Source organism: Centruroides sculpturatus, unplaced genomic scaffold (assembly GCF_000671375.1).
Source record: "Centruroides sculpturatus isolate CEXI.00-Female unplaced genomic scaffold, Cexi_2.0 scaffold2167, whole genome shotgun sequence".
Lineage (NCBI taxonomy): Eukaryota > Metazoa > Arthropoda > Arachnida > Scorpiones > Buthidae > Centruroides > Centruroides sculpturatus.
In genome coordinates this window covers 2,124-22,469 of record NW_019386363.1, presented here as the reverse complement: position 1 = coordinate 22,469, position 20,346 = coordinate 2,124, and the positions used below count along the sequence as shown (strand labels likewise).

The 20,346-nt window shown below is 29.2% G+C and overlaps 1 protein-coding gene across 1 annotated transcript in view; it reads left to right on the top strand.

Annotated features, from left to right (window-relative positions):
- The window catches only part of LOC111614683 (exonuclease 1-like), a gene marked incomplete at its 3' end in the record, with an annotated part of 38,513 nt that extends 18,773 nt beyond the window's left edge, over nucleotides 1–19,740 (top strand). The window contains exons 3-7 of the mRNA XM_023356049.1: nucleotides 1,213–1,336; nucleotides 4,490–4,627; nucleotides 10,799–11,014; nucleotides 16,720–16,747; nucleotides 19,658–19,740. Of these exons, the coding sequence (XP_023211817.1) occupies nucleotides 1,213–1,336; nucleotides 4,490–4,627; nucleotides 10,799–11,014; nucleotides 16,720–16,747; nucleotides 19,658–19,740 (589 nt within the window). The remainder of the gene's footprint in view (nucleotides 1–1,212; nucleotides 1,337–4,489; nucleotides 4,628–10,798; nucleotides 11,015–16,719; nucleotides 16,748–19,657) is intronic.
- Nucleotides 19,741–20,346: the final 606 nt, after the last annotated feature.

Genomic DNA, 20,346 nt, shown 5'->3' with positions numbered 1-20,346 from the left:
TTCATAAATCTTATGTACAAGGTCTGTTCAAAAAGTATCGGACCTTTTTTTTTCCGCGTAAACCAATGATGTGCGAGAGGCCTCCTTCAGTGGAGTTGTGGAGGGGACAGTCATGCACAGCCCTGAATTTTTTCCCGCTTGCAGGAAGCATCAGTCGTTGGCAATCGGCCTATGAGTGAGGTAATGTAGTGTGCTCTCGTCGGATTCCACTAAGCTGGAAAATGACTGAACAACGTGAGCAGCGATATTACATCAAATTTTGCCAAAAACCTTGGCGATACCCGAGTGTAAACCATTCGCAAGATTCAGCAGGCTTTCGGGGACGATCCTCGAGGCCAAAAAAAGCGCGGCAGGTCCGCAGCAATATCAAAGGTCATGTTGACAGTTTTTTCGACTCTCGTGGGGTGGTGTGTCGTGAGTACGCACCACAAGGCCAAACCATCGCAAAGGAGTACTACCAGGAGGTCCTTCGTCGTCTTTCCGATACAGTGCGACGCAAACGACCGGATCTGTGGTCGATCAAAACTTGGCAGCTCCATCGTGATAACGCATCCGCCCATTCTGCGCATCTGATTCGGGCTTTCGTCGTCAAACACAATACTCCTGTGGTTCGTCACGCTCCGTACTCTCCCCATATGGCTCCGTGTGACCTTTGGCTATTTCCCAAGCTGAAAATGCCACTAAAAGGAACCCGAATTTAGTCGAGAGAAGACATCATGCGAAATCCGACGGACCGGCTGATGGCCATTCCAAAAGATGCGTTCCAGCAGTGTTTCCAGCAATGGCAGGAACACTGGGAGAAGTGTATACATTACCAAGGAGACTACTTTGAAGGGGATTAGGGTTTTGTACCTCAAAAATAAATTAATTTTTACTGACCAAAGGTCCGATACTTTTTGAACAAACCTCGTTTACTAAAATTCTGTAGGTTTAGGAGTTTTAAAGATTTTTGAAGTTACTTCAAATTTTTTTTGTGATCTCATTCTACCTGCTATGAAATTATTTATATTTATTTCTTATTTAGTTGGTCTAAATTTCTTCAAGATAAAAGTATTATCTACTTGTAGATTTCTGTTATTGAGCATAAATCCTAGAAACATTTCAAGAATGAAAACATATACAAAAAATAAAAATTTTCTCAAGATAATTTTTATATTAACCAATAGTATTTAATTATAGTTTTATTTGAAATTAGTTTTTATTGATTTGTAGAAGAAGAAATAAGAATAAAATTCAAGGAAAAGAATTTTTACGTGAAGGCAAATTGAAAGAAGCCAAAGAATGCTTTCAGCGTTGTGTTGATATTACTCCTGAAATGGCACATGATGTTATTTTGGTATTGTTGTTATTTTATTTTATTTTTTTAAATATTTGTATTATATTTTAATTGATTATAATATATAAGGTAATGTAATAATGATCTGAGACTGAATCATAGAAGCAAATCATAAAATAGATCCTGTACCTCAAAAGATTTATTAGCTATAAAAAAAATTTAATATTTTTCTCTTATAAAATAACTATCACAATATTCCATAACAAAATTACATATTTCTCTGATATTTGAATAAAGAATATAATATTAATGTAATGAGTTAAATTTATCTTTTTGAAAAAGAAACTAATACTCTTTTTGCTTCAGAACATGCATTAGCATGTTCTGAAGCAAAATCTGATCACTACATTCCTAACAATTTTATTCAACTTTTAAAATTTTTTAAAGACAATTTTTTAGGGCTTAAAGGAAAATTTAATGTTTGAGAATAAACATTTTATTAAATTTATTAAAATTTTGCTTTAAGCCTATTGTAAGTTTAAAGCTTTTATTTTTGACAATATTTCATTTATTGTATTTTAGCTTAAAAATGAATTTGTAAGTGTTTTTTTAATTAGTTAATTAAATTTACCGAATAGAAACAACATATTTTTTCCAGCTACTTGATGAATGTAATGTACAATAAAGATAATAAACTAACTTAAAAACCAAACAACACCTGGATTACATCAGTTTACTTTTTCATGATTATGTTTAATTAATTACTAAATAATTTGTCACTAGAGGGAGGCATTAGGCACCATCTCTTATCAATTTTAATAATTATAATTAAATTAATATTTATTAAATAATTTAGAATATTCTAGAAGAAAAGAATCTGCCTGGAGCAGGACTTAACTCCCATTAACTCCTGCTTATTGTGTAGATGTGTTGCCAGTTATGCTGCTTGAGCCTCCACTCTGATCTCCTCTTCCAGACATATTTAAATATGTTATAACTATCCTCGGTTACTTATGGTGCTGACTGGGGATGCCTTCAGCACCCTCATCCTATAAACTTAAAAACTAACTTAAAAACTTAACATTTTTGAAGCTTCTCAAATGCTACAGTTTTTGGAACTTATGAAATAGCTAATGATTATTTAATATTTTTAACACTACAATTAGAATGAATATTCAACATTCATTGATGTTTAAGTTTTAAAAATTATAGTATTTGAAAATGAAGTCAAGTGCTTCAATGAGTAAAACCAGGATTTTTAAATCTTCTTAAGCAAATTGTTTTATAAACTTGATTATAAATTAATTTTCTGAATAAAAATTCTAAATCTATGTTAGAAATAAGAGTATTTCTAATCTGCTCTTCATGTATCAAAATGGGCAAATTATGTAAAATTTTTCCAAACAGTAGGATATTGATTTTATTTATTTTGACTAAAAAATATTCCACTTTACTAAAAAAAGTTACACTACTCCAAATAATAGATTATCTGAGTAAGAAATTTCAAAATGTTGACAATTATTAAAGAAAATCTGACTTGGCTATCAATCTATGTCAGTTGCTTCTCTTCTGATAATAGACTTGGTTTCTCAAAAAGTACTAGAGAAACTATTATTTAGTATAAGCGAGCTCCAATAGGAAAGATTTTTGTTATTATTTTAAGAAATTGTTTTTATTATTAAGTCATTAAAATATTTGAAAGGTGTTAAACCTGGTATGAATTGTGAATGTTAATCTAAATATGATCATATTTTGCTGATAAATTGTTTTGTGTGGTTTTGATGGCCTGAAATGCAGGTAGGTCATGTCAACCATTTTTGCAAAGAATTTTGACTGTTTGGCATCTGCCAAACAGTCAAAATTCTTTGCATTTTTATCTGACATCTGAATCTGACATCTGAAATAATCTATAAGAATGAGAATGACATCTGAAATAATCAATAAGATTACATATGGAGCAATGTCTGCTTTCAGGTGCAGGATATGCAGTTGGGCATGTTATGCAAAGACTTTATTTTCATTCTAGCAATTTTCTTTGCAGTTTATACTGTGTTGTATATGATAAACCATGTATTAAATGCACAAAAATATGGTAATGAAAAGGATGGAAACAGGAAGGAGATTTATGCATATCAGACTTTATGGTAGTATGAATATTACAGTAATGATTACTTTAACGTTTTTGCATGATGATTACATCCTTAGGAGGTAGGATTGTTAATAGGTGCATTATTTTATTGATGGAAGATATTGAAATAATTTTGTTAATTTTCTCAGCAAAATTTCTAATTTTGATTTTATAATTTATTGGATAGAAAAAGCCCTNTATTAATTGTTATAAAAGATTTTTCTATTGTTATAAATTATTTTTTCTAGTAATCATCTCTTTTTGTTTATAGGAAGCTCATATTAGATAATTGAATTATTTATTTTATTTAAAAAAAATACATATTGTGTTTTTATATTTAAATCACTTTTCACTCTGTTTATATAATTGCAAAATTGCAAAATATGATCATGGTATGTAATATTTTAAAATTTCTGAAGCAACAAATAAATTCTTAATTTGTTTCTTTTTTTTTTCTTTTTTGACAATGCATTTTTCATTTTATAAAAATTTATAATTTTCTAAAATCATGAATGTATAATATAATGTTCTTTATTATTAAAAACTTACATTTAACATGTTTGCATGTTGTGAGATTGTTGTTTTAAAACAAATGTTCAAAACAATGTTTAAAAGATCTGTTTTAAACAAAAAAAGTTTTAAATAGTGCAGAATTAAGCTAATTTTGTTATAAAAAAAAAAAAAGTAAAAGTTTGTCTAGTACAACAAATGTGTTATGGAACTCAGTATACTAAAGTATAGATCTGCTGAACTCTGAATACTGTATCTTTATATATTATGTCATTACTAAATATTATAACTGATATTACTAGATTTTTGTACTTTTAAATTTTTGAATAAATGGAAGAATTTAATCTATTTTCATATATCATGTAACTAAACATGATTGTGTAGTTGTTAAATAAAATGTTAGAAATTTTGATCATGATTATTAAAATAGTTCTTATTAAAGTTAATCATTTTAAAATATTATACTGACAAACATTCTAATATATATTATTTACTTGTTAGTCTATCAGTAATTCAACTTTCAAATCATTCTATATTTATAATATTAAAAGATAAAGCTAAAATTTATTTCATAGGCATGTAGACAAAAAGGAATTGATTGTATTGTTGCTCCATATGAAGCAGATGCACAACTTGCTTATTTAAATAAATGTGGAATTGCACAAATAATCATTACAGAAGATTCTGATCTTATCTTATTTGGATGTGAAAAGGTAAAAAAATACTTAATTTTGAAAAAATAATTATTTATTGATGTATTTAATTTATGTGATGTAATACTTTGTTTTTATCACAAACAAAGTATTTAAGATATATACAGTAAATCTCAAAAATTATTTTAGTTTAAAAAATGTTTAAATTCTTAAATTTAATTTGCAATTGATAAAACAAATATATCTCAAATAAACATTGCAATTATTTTCACAATCAACTCTTACTGTACTGTACATTCTAATGTGCATATCGACTTTCTTTTAAATTTAAAAAACATTCAAAAACATACAAATCTTGAATATTGTTCAGAGTATACAATTAAATCTTTTCAACAGTTCAGCAAATAAATTAGGCTGTTATATCGTATGTTATTAATGTTTTTGGTCATTTTATACTTGGCCTTTCTCAGGAATTAGCAAAAAATGAATAAAAAATCCTGCAACAAATTGCATAACTTTCCTGGCTATTATCAGATTTTATTTAGAAAATAACTTTTTATGTTTTTAATTTGTATTTTGAGACTATGAAATATTGATATTAGACACTAGAACTTTTTCACATCCACTTTATTCTCTTTTGTACTTTACAGCCTAGAAACTAATTGTGTCAAGTGCTAATATGTGTTTTTGGCCAGTGCTCCTCATCTATTGGCTAACAATGTTTATCAATACATAGTATTAACAAAATAGCTCTTTACAAAAATTTTTTCTTTCAGACATATCTGATACACGTTCTTTACACTGATTTTTATACTATTGTCGACATACATAAAGTGGATGTGGAAAAGGTCTAGTGTATAATATCAACACTTCATAATGTCTGAAAACACAAATTTAAAAAAGGCAGTTTCAAACCAGTGTGATGGAGTCAGTAAAGAAATAGTCTAACTCCAATCTGTCACACTATAATTCCTTTTATAAAGAAGTTACCACTAGGTATCTGAATATTTTTATGTAAAATTTCTCTATAAAAGTTGTACTAAAATTGATGGTGAGAATAAAAAAATGGATATAACAAATTTACCTTGGAAAAACTTTTGAGTACATAAAGAAACATATATCTTAATCAACCAGACAAATTCAACTTTTATTACTTAATTATCAAAAATTGATTTAAATTTAATCATTTTAAAAATAAAATAATAAATGAAAAGAACAATGATTTGATTAATGAATGACATAATAAATTGGTTTGCAAAATAGTTTCTCTGGCTCCAACTACTATAAGAATAGTTAATTTCCAAACAACAGTTGACTAAAGTCAAGTTTATTACAGAATTTTAAACTATGAATTTTGGGAAAAATATACCAGTTATGATAACAGATGCATACAATCCTGCCCAAGAAATTAAACCAGTGAATAATAAGCTGTAACAATCCTATTAATTACATTTTGCAGTTTTACTTCCTCCTCTAGTTTGTTGCAGTTAGATTCTGATCTCAATAAAATTTTTTATTGTGACTGTTTTAAGACCAAATTATGTTATAGAGGGCAGTGAAAAAGTTAATTAGTCAAAAACAATTGATATCCAAAGAAAAACATCCAAGATAAAAAAAAATATTGCACTAAGTAAAAATTATGGCACCCGAAATAAAGGTCGAATATTTTCTTGGGAGTTTTTCTTTGGTAAAGATAAGCTTGGCACTTCAAAGCCATACCATAAACTTCTTATTATTGTCTTTGCACTTGAACTTAAACTGCTTAAACAACACAATGACATGGTGGAGCTTTCAAGAACAAATTTCAAAGATATTCTTTGTTTTAAAATTTAATGGTGGTTAAGCTTTTATATCGGCTTCTAGTCTGAGGACTTATCACACTTTTTGAAATATTTTTACTTGGACATCGAGAGACCTTTTTTGGCTTTACTATTTTATTAAATATGTTTCTCTTCAGTTTAAAGCAAATGCATTTTGAATTAAAAGTTCTTTTACAAATTCACTGAAGACTATATTAAATGTATAATAATTTTTTTTATTACATTCTTGTTTTTTATTGGTTTTATCTGAGACAATTTCTAACGATATATTATATATACAGTCAATTCCATTTAATTGGGCCGCCGGTTAATCGGGGAAGCTGCTTTATTGGGCAAAATCTCGAAGAACGGAAACCAAACTAATAAATTAATACATAATTTAATTGTTTGATTGGGACAGTAGCAGAAAAGGAATTTAGCAATTTTTGATATATTTTAGTAATCTTCCTAAAATATGTAGTCACTACGTACTCCAATGTCGTGTAAGTCTAACGGTTGGCAGAAATAAAGTGATTTTGTCTTTTGCTTGGCAGTTCGGTTTTTCTGGAGGGGATCAGCATAGTGGGATGTATTACATGGATATTTCGTCTGAGGTGGACCTGAATGCAAGTTACTAACCCTTCTCTGGATTGGACTGAACGATCCCATTAAAAGTGAAGGGACAAAGATCGCCAGACAATTTTTCAGTCTCTTGACTGAGTTGGAAGACAGCTAGAGTTTCCTTGGAAGGTATTGTGTGCATAATTACATCTAGATTCAGACAGCAGCCATCTGATCGTTGAGACCAGCATCAAGCTGGTGGATTCAATGGACACTCCTGCTGAAGTGGCCCGTAAAGGAAACTGCTCAAAGGAAGACCATAAAATGACTTTTGGACAAACCCTTTTCTTTCTCCCTTATTAGTTAGAACATGTTCTAACTAAAAAGAAAGAAATGAAAATTGTTCAATCAGGAATGGATTGAATGTTCAACCTTTGTGTACATCATTACTAATATTTGGCAACACTAGCATTATGTGAATCAGTTATCTATTGTTGTGAGTCTGGCAAATTTATAGTACAAATATTTTTGTATTTTGGTTTAATAAAGCATTAAAATAGGTACCTAATTATTATTTTTTACCTACTTATTTATTTACCTATATATTACATATTTTATTATAGAATTTATTATTAGTTTGTTTAACTGGAGCAACCGCTGACACAACACTTAACACCTCAATACTACTTCCAGCAGTCAAAAGATTTTAATATTCTAACGTTTTCGGCCGTCTTTTAGAGGCCCCTCTTCAGGATGAAACATTAAAAAACAGTTCTATCTTTTGAAGGATTCTAATAATCGAATACAAGTCTTGTATAAAATAAAAGATTTATTTATTTTATACAAGACTACAATTTTTCATTTTTTCCTTAAAATGATCTAGACATCCTATTATCTATTATTAGTACTGTACAGGTGCTGTCTTTACATGTATATTCTGAGCTACTACGATGTTTATACGTGTCATTATATACGTTCATTGCTTTTCTCATATATTGAAAGATGGCTAGACGATTGATCAGTACAGACTGTTGCCACAAAGGATCGAAGATCAAATCCTGGTCAAGGTTGCTGCAAAAAGTTTTCCACATAGAACCACTTGTGTTTCTTCTTTATCCAACACCCATACTGCAACAGTGGCTAAGCAGATTCAATCCCTAAACAATGGTAGTCTGCTTGGGTTTGCACTTGGAATGACAGGCTGGCCAGGTGTTCCAGATTTTATTTGCATTGATAATGTCCATGTAGGAGCCACTTTTTCTTAAAACAACACCTGGAAGGCACATTCCCTCGATTGCAGATTGTGTTGCATATCTAAAACCAATCAATTGATACACTAGCACATTAAAAAAGTTATTTGCTTTTTGAATGGTTTATATGCTAGTTTTAATTTTTTTCACATAATTTTAATTTGCATAGCATACAAGCTATTCAAAACAAATATCTTAAACTTATTAATATAATTTATATAATATAATCTTTTTACAAATGCAAAGCCAGTCGAGTATCTATTGTGCCATGTTTTTTAATTTTTATTGGATACTAGCAAAAACATACCTATATAGCACTCACCAAATCAACATACCTAGCCTGGTGTGTGTTATATAGAAAATATAGCTTTCTAGCAATGTGATAATATTCGTGTACAGAGCATGTTGCATGCAATATGCTAAGGCCGCGAACGCCTATGGACGCCATGAGAGGGCCTCGCGAGGGTGACGTCAGGACATAGAGAGATTCCCACTCCTTTTCGATCTACCACGAGGAAGATCTGTTGTGTATGACTGAGACTTAACACTTTGACCAGACAAGGACTATAGTGCTCGACGATTACAGCCTACAATGCATAGAGGCAATGAAATGGCCTTTATAGGTGAATATATTTTGTGAATATAGGTGAATATGTCTAAATTTATCACAGTGTCCGTTTTCTAAGAAATTTTTCTTTAGATACTAATTAAAAAGTATCTTTCATACTTTACACTTTACCAACAGTAAAATTCAGAGTAGGAGTCACTGGAGTCAAAAGAATTTTACCGACTCTGACTCCACTCTAAAACATCCGACTCTAGTGACTCCACTTCCACGACACTGGTTTCAACACAAAGAAGATATTTATATTTTTTGAAATGACTAATCATATCCAACTAAAGAATATGAAGACATGCCAGATAAAAAACAAAATTCCAGGAGACCAACACTGGAAAAACATTATAAAAGGTGAATGTTAGATTCAAAAACAATTAATAGACATAAATTAATTTAAAATACATTTAATGGAGAAGAAAACACTAACAACATTATCAGTACTGAAGTCTATAGCTAAAATAATACTGTACAGAGAAAAAGAAAAAATTAACCACAATATACTAAAGGTAGCAATTAAATTTAAATATATATAAATTAGAAGAATAAAAAGAAAGTTAAAATAATTACAAATAAAACAAGATAATGTTGTAGGAGAAGTATGGAAAAATAAAATAGAAAAATATAATTGTAATAAGCAACAGAAATTAAATGAAAAAAATAAGAATTTAAAAATAAAATGAACCCCTAGAGTTGCCTCTCTTCATCAGACAAAATTATTGTTAAAATTAATAAGCATATTTTGTCATTCTGTATTGCATATAGTTACTTCCCACTAAAACAAAGGAAATATGGCAGTCTTCCAAATAATAATGTCTCTCTTCCTAGTCATCCTCTTCATCAGCTTCCACATATTCCGTCAACTCTCCAAAGTTATAGGTAAAGTTAGAATAAATTTTCATTTATTCTAAGTTTACCTATAACTCTGGGATTTTTTATGATTTATGCATGTTAAGCTTGTAAACTTCTTGTTATATTTGTGTTAAATTCTAGTTAAAAGTCTTTTATAAGTGTATTTTTTGTGGTCTGGAAAGGATTAATCTAATTTACATTATTCCTTATGAAAAAAATTCGTTCTATATCTGAACAGATTGGCACTTGAGCAGCCTTCTGGAATAAATTAAGAGGGCAAAGATAACAATGTTTAACTTTACTAAACAAAGAGAGTATGTATCAGATAAACATATGTCTGATACATATTTTTTTTATTACTTTGTTTGTTACTTGTTAATTACTTTATTGTGTATACAATATTGTTTTTAAATATTATTAACTAACTTCAAACACTGAAAATATTGTTACATGGACTATTAGTGTAGAAAATGTGATATTCTAAAATAAAAAGAACAAATAAACAATGCTAAAATGCTGTAGGTATTTAGGTTCTTTACTAGACACAACACTTAACACCTCAATACTACTTCCAGCAGTCAAAAGATTTTAATATTCTAACGTTTTCGGCCGTCTTTTAGAGGCCCTCTTCAGGATGAAACATTAAAAAACAGTTCTATCTTTTGAAGGATTCTAATAATCGAATACAGCTGTATTCGATTATTAGAATCCTTCAAAAGATAGAACTGTTTTTTAATGTTTCATCCTGAAGAGGGCCTCTAAAAGACGGCCGAAAACGTTAGAATATTAAAATCTTTTGACTGCTGGAAGTAGTATTGAGGTGTTAAGTGTTGTGTCTAGTATATCTTTCCAGTTTACGTGTGTTAATTTTTAGTTTCTTTACTTTTGCATTTTATCTATGCATTCTTTTCCAATAAAGAATTTCTGTAATTTTATTGTAACAAACAGTAACTTGCTATATGATGATATATGAATGTATAATTCTAAACCAATAGGTATTTGGAAAAAAGAAAAATTAGAAAATAAAAAGTTGGCTTAAATTGAATAATTTATTTTGTGAATCTGTATAAACTTTTTAATAAAAATATAATTATGCATTATTACAAGATGTATTTACATTATTTAGTAACAAAATTAACTTTTTTATCTTTAGGTAATTTTTAAAATGGACAGTGGAGGATCAGGAATACTGATAGAAGCAACATCTCTTTACAAATGTATGGGATTACATTCTGAAAATTTTACTTTTGATAAGTTCCGTTACATGTGTATTCTGTCTGGTTGTGATTATCTTCCATCTCTCCCTGGTATTGGGCTTGCTAAATCATGTAAATTTTTCAGTAAGACTACAAATCCAAATTTGCATATGGTATGTTTTTAAATTGCAAAATCAAAATGTTGAATTTATATTTTAATCTAGTTATTTTTTAATTTTTTGAATTTGCATGAATAATAATTGGAATATTTTAAATTAAAAAGAATGTCTTTCATTTTTACTGATTTAGTTTGATAACATTTGATACTGAAAACATAGTGTCAACTCTGTTGCAATAATATTTTGAAGACAAGAATAGATGATGATGATGTTATGTTACAATATCAAAGTTTTGAGTAAATTGATATTTGAGTTTTATTACATAACTATTTCAGTGTAAATGTATCCACAAAATAGTATATTGCAGAGAGTATTATTAGTGTTATTTAATTTCTGAGATATTTGATGGTGGTATTGTGAGATCAGCCGAGGTTACGGAGTAAGTGTACTCTTGTAACACTTAATCGGCACTATTCCATGAGAATAGTTCTCCGAGTTTCGGATCGAGAGATCCGATCTTATGTCAAGATTTGTTTGACCGGGAGAGCGGTAATATTTAGGGAAAAAGGAATTCAAGACTGTGAGGTCTTTATCCCAAATGTCAGAGTCCCGACACCAGTTAATCAATCTTATTATACGCGGATTAACACGTGTAAGAGATCTTATTACGATTCAAATTAAGAGCCATATCTTATATAAAACAAACAAAAGTAAATTTAATGATTCTATAAGTAAAACTAATACAAATATCAAGGAACGAGGGATATAATTACGACAATTAAGATACACAATATATGCATGGACTTATACTATACCGATGCGCGATCGAGAGAGAGAGCTCACAAAATCGTTATAAAACATACAACCTGTTTTAGTTGTCGTTCGTCTTCTTCTCTGTATGCAAGGGACACTTTGGAGATAAAGTTCATTTACTTCTTCGTATGGGAGATCAATATGTGCACAAAATCCAAGTATGTTTTCTAAGTGCTAACTCTGGAATTATTCTGTATGTGACTCGTCTAAGGACGTTGGTCATCAGGAGGAAAATGTATGGAGTTCGGACACTCTCTATGTCTGTCGATGAACTCCCCGAATTCTGACAAATTTCCCCTATATTTCAGGATTTTCGACCAATCATCGGCCAGTAACTCTTTCATGAGAACGGATGAAAGGGGAATGAATGAGGGGTAAACATTTCCCATCTGAGCGGGATTTTAACCAGATAAGGCAGGGGTCGGCAACCTTTTGAGTTGGAAGAGCCAAAAATTACAATTTACAAAATTTCAAAGTTTTTAAAGAGTCACAAATTTTTTTCTTGCCAACAATAAATAGTACTCGCATAAATAAAGTTTTTTTATTAAAAAAACTAATCTATTTATTCATAAAAAAAATTGTCTTGCGTCGAAAGCGAATTAAAACTCATAGAAACATCCGACGATGGCGTCATTCGAGAGCTTCCAACGGACTGACGACAGTGACGACACGTGTCACGGGGGAGGGGTGCGATGAAAAGCGAGTACAAGTGGCTGAGAGATAGAATCGGTGCCTAATCCTCGTTAATCGATTCAGAACGATTTTTAAATGTTTTTTTTTTTTTTTTTGATAAAATAAATAATATTTGCATATGGAACTAAAGAGCCGCAGCTTCACATCCAAAGAGCCGCATGTGGCTCGCGAGCCGCAGGTTGCCGACCCCTGAGATAAGGGAAAGTCAGAGGATGTTCTAACTTCTGTGAAAGGAAGTAACATCTGTTATCTGCCTTTTCCCACGTTAAAACATTATTTTTCTCACCAAAAATGAAGTAATATTTGGTGACAATATTTAACATAATTAATAAATTATTAATTTAGACCCAGGGGCCTTACAGGTCTCACAGTATATGTGAGAATCAAACAAGTTAAGGGAAAACAACCTGAGAATGACCTCATCAGAAGCTAGTATATGTCAACTTCCTGAGTTGAGAGAATGTCAGCTTAGGCTTTCTCAGAGTCAATAATGACACCTTATGACACCTTTCCCTCAACTTTCAGTAACCTATAAGGAATTTGCAACCTTGAATATGACAAAGAATGGTCGAGTTTAGTCAGTGTCAGTCATTGCTTGTTCTTCATCACATTAAGATCTGTGCCTATGTGCTATTACTGTCTGCAGTTTCATTTGTTTGCCTCCTTTGGATTTCTCATTGTCCTTCTGCTTGTGTACTACTACTGTCCAGAACTATTAATTAACATCAAGGGCTAAATTTTTTAAATGTGGGATTTCTAGTTTGGACTTGTAAGGTACCAAAATTTGTGAACTCTCTCTCTCTCTCTCCATGATTAAAATGCACATAAATGCAAATACTATGTCTTACATGTGTAAGATAATGTACAAACTTTGTGCCATCCAATAAATGTTTAAGTGTAGTTAATTGTGTTCAGTGACTCCTTCCAACTGAATCTTGTCATTTCCTAATCCATCTCTTACCCCTAGTCTCATATACGAGGCCACATTATTGCCATCCACAAAAATGTTCAAAAATTTGAGTAGCAGGCATAACTTACTTGGTTTCAGAAATTTCCGAATGTAAACACTTACATTTGGTGAAAGAAGGCTCAAAAGGCCATATAAATTAAGGTCACTGATGTCAATTAAGTCAGCATGGAGCCTTATATTGAGATATCAAAAAAACCCATCAATAGGGGATCCTCACACATGCAAGAGATGGATACATTACACCTATGCAGGACAATCAGGTTTTGAATGATTGTAACATAACACCTTCATTCACTCATGTTTTCATTTATCAGTGTGATACAGCCTTACTTTGAATTGATCCATCTGTATTTATTTAATGATATGGAATAGTAAAACAATGATTATAAAATATAATGTAATCTTTACATGCTTTTAAAGCTATTTAAAAATTAAGTTATATATTATTATAACATGCAGTAATTAAGATGATTACAATGAAATGCATTTTCTTATTCTTAAGCATTGATTTGTAAAAATACAAAGAATTATAGCAAATTTTTATTCCAGTTTTCTTGGATACAAAGATATTTTGGATTCTATGATCTATGCTTTAAAAGTTTTAAATATTTAATTTTTTTTTAACTGAATGATTCTATTAATTGTTATAAAAGATTTTTCTATTGTTATAAATTATTTTTTCTAGTAATCATCTCTTTTTGTTTATAGGAAGCTCATATTAGATAATTGAATTATTTATTTTATTTAAAAAAAATACATATTGTGTTTTTATATTTAAATCACTTTTCACTCTGTTTATATAATTGCAAAATTGCAAAATATGATCATGGTATGTAATATTTTAAAATTTCTGAAGCAACAAATAAATTCTTAATTTGTTTCTTTTTTTTTTCTTTTTTGACAATGCATTTTTCATTTTATAAAAATTTATAATTTTCTAAAATCATGAATGTATAATATAATGTTCTTTATTATTAAAAACTTACATTTAACATGTTTGCATGTTGTGAGATTGTTGTTTTAAAACAAATGTTCAAAACAATGTTTAAAAGATCTGTTTTAAACAAAAAAAGTTTTAAATAGTGCAGAATTAAGCTAATTTTGTTATAAAAAAAAAAAAAGTAAAAGTTTGTCTAGTACAACAAATGTGTTATGGAACTCAGTATACTAAAGTATAGATCTGCTGAACTCTGAATACTGTATCTTTATATATTATGTCAAGAACACTCATGTATTTTTTACATAATAAAGTAATAAATATTTAAACATTATAGAATAAATTAATAATAAATGCAATTCATATATTTCACACATAAACATGTGTTTTAAAAAACTTAATAAAGAGTGCTAATGATTAAAGAACACAAACAGAAACTCATATTTATGAATACAATTAGAACAGTATAACACTTTTTTTAAAATATTTTTCAATAATATCCTATTAGTATTTTGTATGAACTATGAAGTTCTATGAACATTGAACAAATATTGTAGAGAAAAGTGAAAAAACAATGAAAATTAAATTTATAAAAATACATTTATTTTAAATGCCTTAATTTCAGTATTCACTTGAAAATTTAAGTTGGTTAAAAAAATGGTGCAGTGGAAAATAAGGAAAGTAATTATAGGCAGATTTATGAGTTTGTGAGTTCATAGGTGAAAAAAATGTGAAAGAGTAAGTTTAAATAAGACTCATTTACTTTTAGTTTTATTTTATTCTATACTAAAAGATAACTTGAGAAGGATAAGCTCTTTTAGTGAAAAAATCAATTTTCTTTTCATTAGTTCAAAAAAATATATAATTCCAAGTTGTTTAATTTTGTGAAAGAACCCCATTATTAAGCAGCGAGAAGAGTTGAAGATTACAGAAACTTCAGATTACTCAATATTATGGCCAAAGCTAAAGAAATTGCAAATAAATTTAGTCAGCACATTTGTGAAAGATGTATAGGAAATTCTCATTGATTCAAATTCCTTTTAGTTCATAACTGTACTTTTGTCCCAGCAGCAGATATAGACACATGTTAAGGAATTTGGTTAGTTTTAAATATAGCTACTTTAATATTCAAAGTAAAAATTCTGTCCAAACTGTGATATGCATATGTTAATTCATTTGTTTAGATCAAAATGCCTCTATGCTGTAAGAGAACAATAGACCAAGAACAATTCTAATCTGGTCAATATGACTTTTCTTTTACAGTAACACATTTTTAGGTGTCACCTTACACATGGACTGCATTTTTTTCTCTTATTTCATAAAATATAGATGGGTTTTGGGATTGCAAGATTGGCTACAAGTAGCAGATTGAGATATCTGTAAGACTCTAGGCCATTACTTTTGGGCCACTTTAAAAATAATTTTGGCCACATTTCCAGGAATTCTGCTTTACTTTTTATAAAACTTATTTGGCAGCCTGTGAGGTTCTTGGCAGACAATTGTTATTTACCTGCAGTATATATATATTATTATTAATTATTAATTAACAAAAATAGCATTCTGTATAAGTAGCCATATTCCATTTGCTTAATAAATTACATCAGTTATGTGGCATTTGGCATATTATATAGGAAATATGTAAATCTCTGATAATTTGAAGTTGTGAACATTTTATCCCCTGAATTTTGAACTAATAAGGATTTCCTGTAGCATTGTCATCTTTTTATCATTATTTTATAACTCCATTATTTTAACAATAACACATCCAAAACCTTTAAATTTTCGGTACGAAACAAATGAAGTCACTGAACTAACATTTTCAATCTCTAACCAAGATCTTCATCAGGTTCGTTGTCATTCTAAAAATGGAATATTGAGAATATAGAACGTTTTCGAATATAAAAAATTAAATCTTCTCTAGTATGTAATAAAGAGCAAATATTTTGAGTTAATTAAGTAGACTGAAGTCTTCCATAATAATAATGTGGACCCTCTTCCAAGAAATAATATATTATTACCCGTGTGGATGCTCATCACAAATATAGCGCTATATTTTGAACTAATAAGGATTTATATTTGTATTTTATTTTTTGACACTTCCTCCAATTCTGCAATAGTTTTTTTTATGAACTTTTTCAGATGCTCATCACAAATATAGTGCTATATTTGTGATGAGCATCCACACGGGTAATCATATATTATTTCTTGGAAGAGGGTCCACATTATTATTATGGAAGACTTCTGTCTACTTAATTAACTCAAAATATTTGCTCTTTATTACATACTAGAGATGATTTAATTTTTTATATTTGAAAACGTTCTATATTCTCAATATTCCATTTTTAGAATGACAACGAACCTGATGAAGATCTTGGTTAGAGATTGAAAATGTTAGTTCAGTGACTTNCCTGTATAATCTAGATGAATTTGCACTGTTTTTAAATTTCTCTTTTATTAATGATTTAATACTCTTATATCTGGATTGTAATATTTATAAATTACTGAAAAAAATTTGTTTTTCTCTTTATAAAATAATAAAACATGCTTATTGCAAATGTGATTTACATGCCATTTTTACTTTCCTGGCTTTTATGTATACATAACAAGGGAATGTATTCTAATCAAATTTGATCCTCCAAGGTTTTTTGCAAATCTGCATATTTTCAGACCTCCTAGATCAAAAAAAGGCAAAAAGATTTCCATGGATGTGTGGGGGTATGCATGTGTGTGTTGGCATCTATTTCACTTATTATCTCAGGATGGGTAAACATTAAGTCCTGAAGGGAATCACCATCACAATGTTTACAAAAAATTTACAATATTTACAAAAAATAAAAACAGCTTTAAGTAAATTATAAAACTATTAGTTTTGGATTTAAGAAATACTACTAATAAATTTATCCAATTATTGTCATAATAAATGGATGATTCCTTGAACTTTTAGTAGTGCAGTAACATTTATTTTATGGCAGTTTGTTTTGAGATGATTCAGAATAATGATAGTTTTGAAATTAGCTAGCCAATAATACCAGAATGTTATTCAAATTTTTTTAAATGTAATTACACTGAATTGGATATCATTAAACTGATAGAAGGAAGAGAGAAAGAAAGATAATGAGCTTCCTCTAAAGTCTGTGAAAAACCACTGATCTACAGCACATCTTTTCAGCCTTAAAGATTCTTGTGGATGCACTTTATAAGATTGACTATTACTGCAAAGTGTGAAAGTGAAAAGCAGCTTAATGCTATCCATTAGCTCTTAATTGAAGATTCTTGAAGAAATAGAAAATCTCAAAAATTCACACTATATACTTTCTGCAAGAAAGGGGAAGCTAATCAAGCAGGAACTTTATAAGAGAAGTAAAACTCTCTGCATTATACCATTGTTGTAAATAATCAATGCAGAGACCTCACAGTGACATTCAGAAAATATTTTGTTTTGGACTATTAAAGTAAATATACAAAATGTATTTGTTTGGCTATTTTATGATGTATTACATTTAATTGGTTTATATTTATAAAAACCATATTTTTACATTCACATTTCAGTGCTTTAAAATAATGCTAATAATAATATATTATGTCAGTTTTGAGAGTTGTTTAAAACATAATTCATTGACTTCCAATTAGCTTACATTTACTTTATATAAATTTTTTTAATTGTTTCTTTCAGAAACAAAGCCATATTGTAAACCAAGGACTAGTTTTTTAAATGCTAACTATTGAATCATAGTATCAAAAGAATTATTTACTTTTGGTTTATTGTTTGTTTTTATGATTATGCCCTCTTATGTAATTACATGCTAATATCACTATGCTTCCTGATAACACTATGTCTGTATTAATATAATGTAATGCACTTTATCTGTAATGCTTGCTTTTAAATTGTTTTCTCTATAATTTTATTCTTGATTTGCTTTGTATAGCAGTCATAAATTCAATTTTCCTAAAGAGGCGTCACTTTGAGACAGTCAAAATATTGACAAAACTGACAAATGTTGTAAGATACATTGTAGCTTCTACAACTTCAGTGCTTTTTCTATGTCCATAATTTTGATTAACATTGTAGAATGCCTACCATGTACTTTTTACCTTCCCTGATATTATGTATACACAACAGAGAGTATTGTAATAGTGTCAAATTTGACCCTCCCAGTTTTTTGCAAATCATGTTTTGAGACCCCCTGAATCCAAAAATGTCAAAAAACGGAAAAAATTTGTGTATTGACATCTATTTCATTTAATATCTCAGGATGGGTAAACATTAAGAAATTTGGCACAGTAGCTTGTGTGTAAGGGACATTGAAGGTGTTAAATTTTGGTGGTTAAAGGTCCCCTTTATCTCCCCACTCCCTCAGAGTGGGGAGATAAAAGGGACTGTGTGTCATATCTACTTAGAGTCAGACTTAATGAAGATTTTACTCATTACATGTATTAGCATTTATAGTTTTTTTTTTATAAAACTCATCACCATCATCAAAATTAAGCTTTTTGCCATACTATAATAATTAATAATATAAAAAGTTTTTTATAACAAAATCTCATAACAGATGGTACCACATATAATTTTATTTATTATGATTAATAATATAAATGTTATTTTTGAAATAAAATTTTATAACAGCTGGGAAAGTTATACAACTCATTATTAGATAATCTACATTTAAAATTCTTAGGAAACCTCAGTTTTTGCATTTGCTTGACTTGAGGTTTATTATGTCAATGAATCCTTATGTTTTCTCTTTATAAAGAAGAGTCACCCTTTTTAAAGCAGATTTTGGACAGTGATTATTTTTTGTTAATACTGTTTATAGTACAATACTATAACAGTACAATAAACAAAAAAACTACAGTACTGTACTGTTATAGTACTGTTTTTCTGGTTTTTTTTTCTAGTTTCATATTTTTCCATTGTACAAGTATGTATATATAATGTACATTTATTTATTGCTGTATTTATGTTTTACATTTAGATATGTTATTAATATTGAATTTAATCTGTTACTGCAAGAAATTTTTTTACAAAGAATTGGTCAGTTCATTATTCGGAATAATTTTCTTGTTGATAATTGAACTTTTAAGCCATACCCACAGGTTGAGAAATTGATCTTTTTTTTCTTCTTGTTTATGATGGAGTCTGTTGTGAAGATCATTAACTGTTTTGTTTTAGCATCAGTGTTATTTAATTATGTTATAGAACTGAATATCATTATGAATTTAATATAAAATGTTTCGTTATATTACCAAAATGAAATGAATTTTAATTGAATTGCTTTTTTTCTAGATAAAGAATTATTTGACATGTATGGTGAATTGGAAGACAGTTTTGTTAATCCATCTATGAATAAAAGGCAAAAAACAGATAATGTGTGTGAAAAAACTGAAAATATTACAGATAAAACATCATTAAAAGATAAACCTATAAATATTTTTAAAATAAATGCATCAGCTTTACCTAAAGTTGTGAAAAGCAGGTAATTATAGCTAATTATTATTATTAAGTAAAGTGTTGACTTTAACATTTACTCAGATGCAAAAGAGATCTTTTCACCATATTTATGCATGCATAGTTTCACTGCCATGTTTACAGTAAAATAAATAAATCCATTCAAAAAAGATAGATGTAAATTGTGTGGGTAGTTTCAACACATTCAAATCCATTATTCTTGCTCTCTTCTGAGAGCAAGAATAATGGAAAAGAATCATTTTATGATTTAGCAGAACCTACAAAGAACTTTGACTGTAAAGGATAAAAACCAACATTACATAAAACAAAACTATTAGTTTTATTTTGCTGTAGTACATCTTCAAAATGACCACTATCTTCAGCAGCAATATAAAAGTGTAGATAGTTGAAAGTGGTGTTATGGGTAACACATGGCATACCTCATATACCTCACATCACTGCCCTAAAAGCCTCCTGTACTTGCTTTACAGCTTGCCAATATCACGTGGTGCTGCTGGGTATGCATT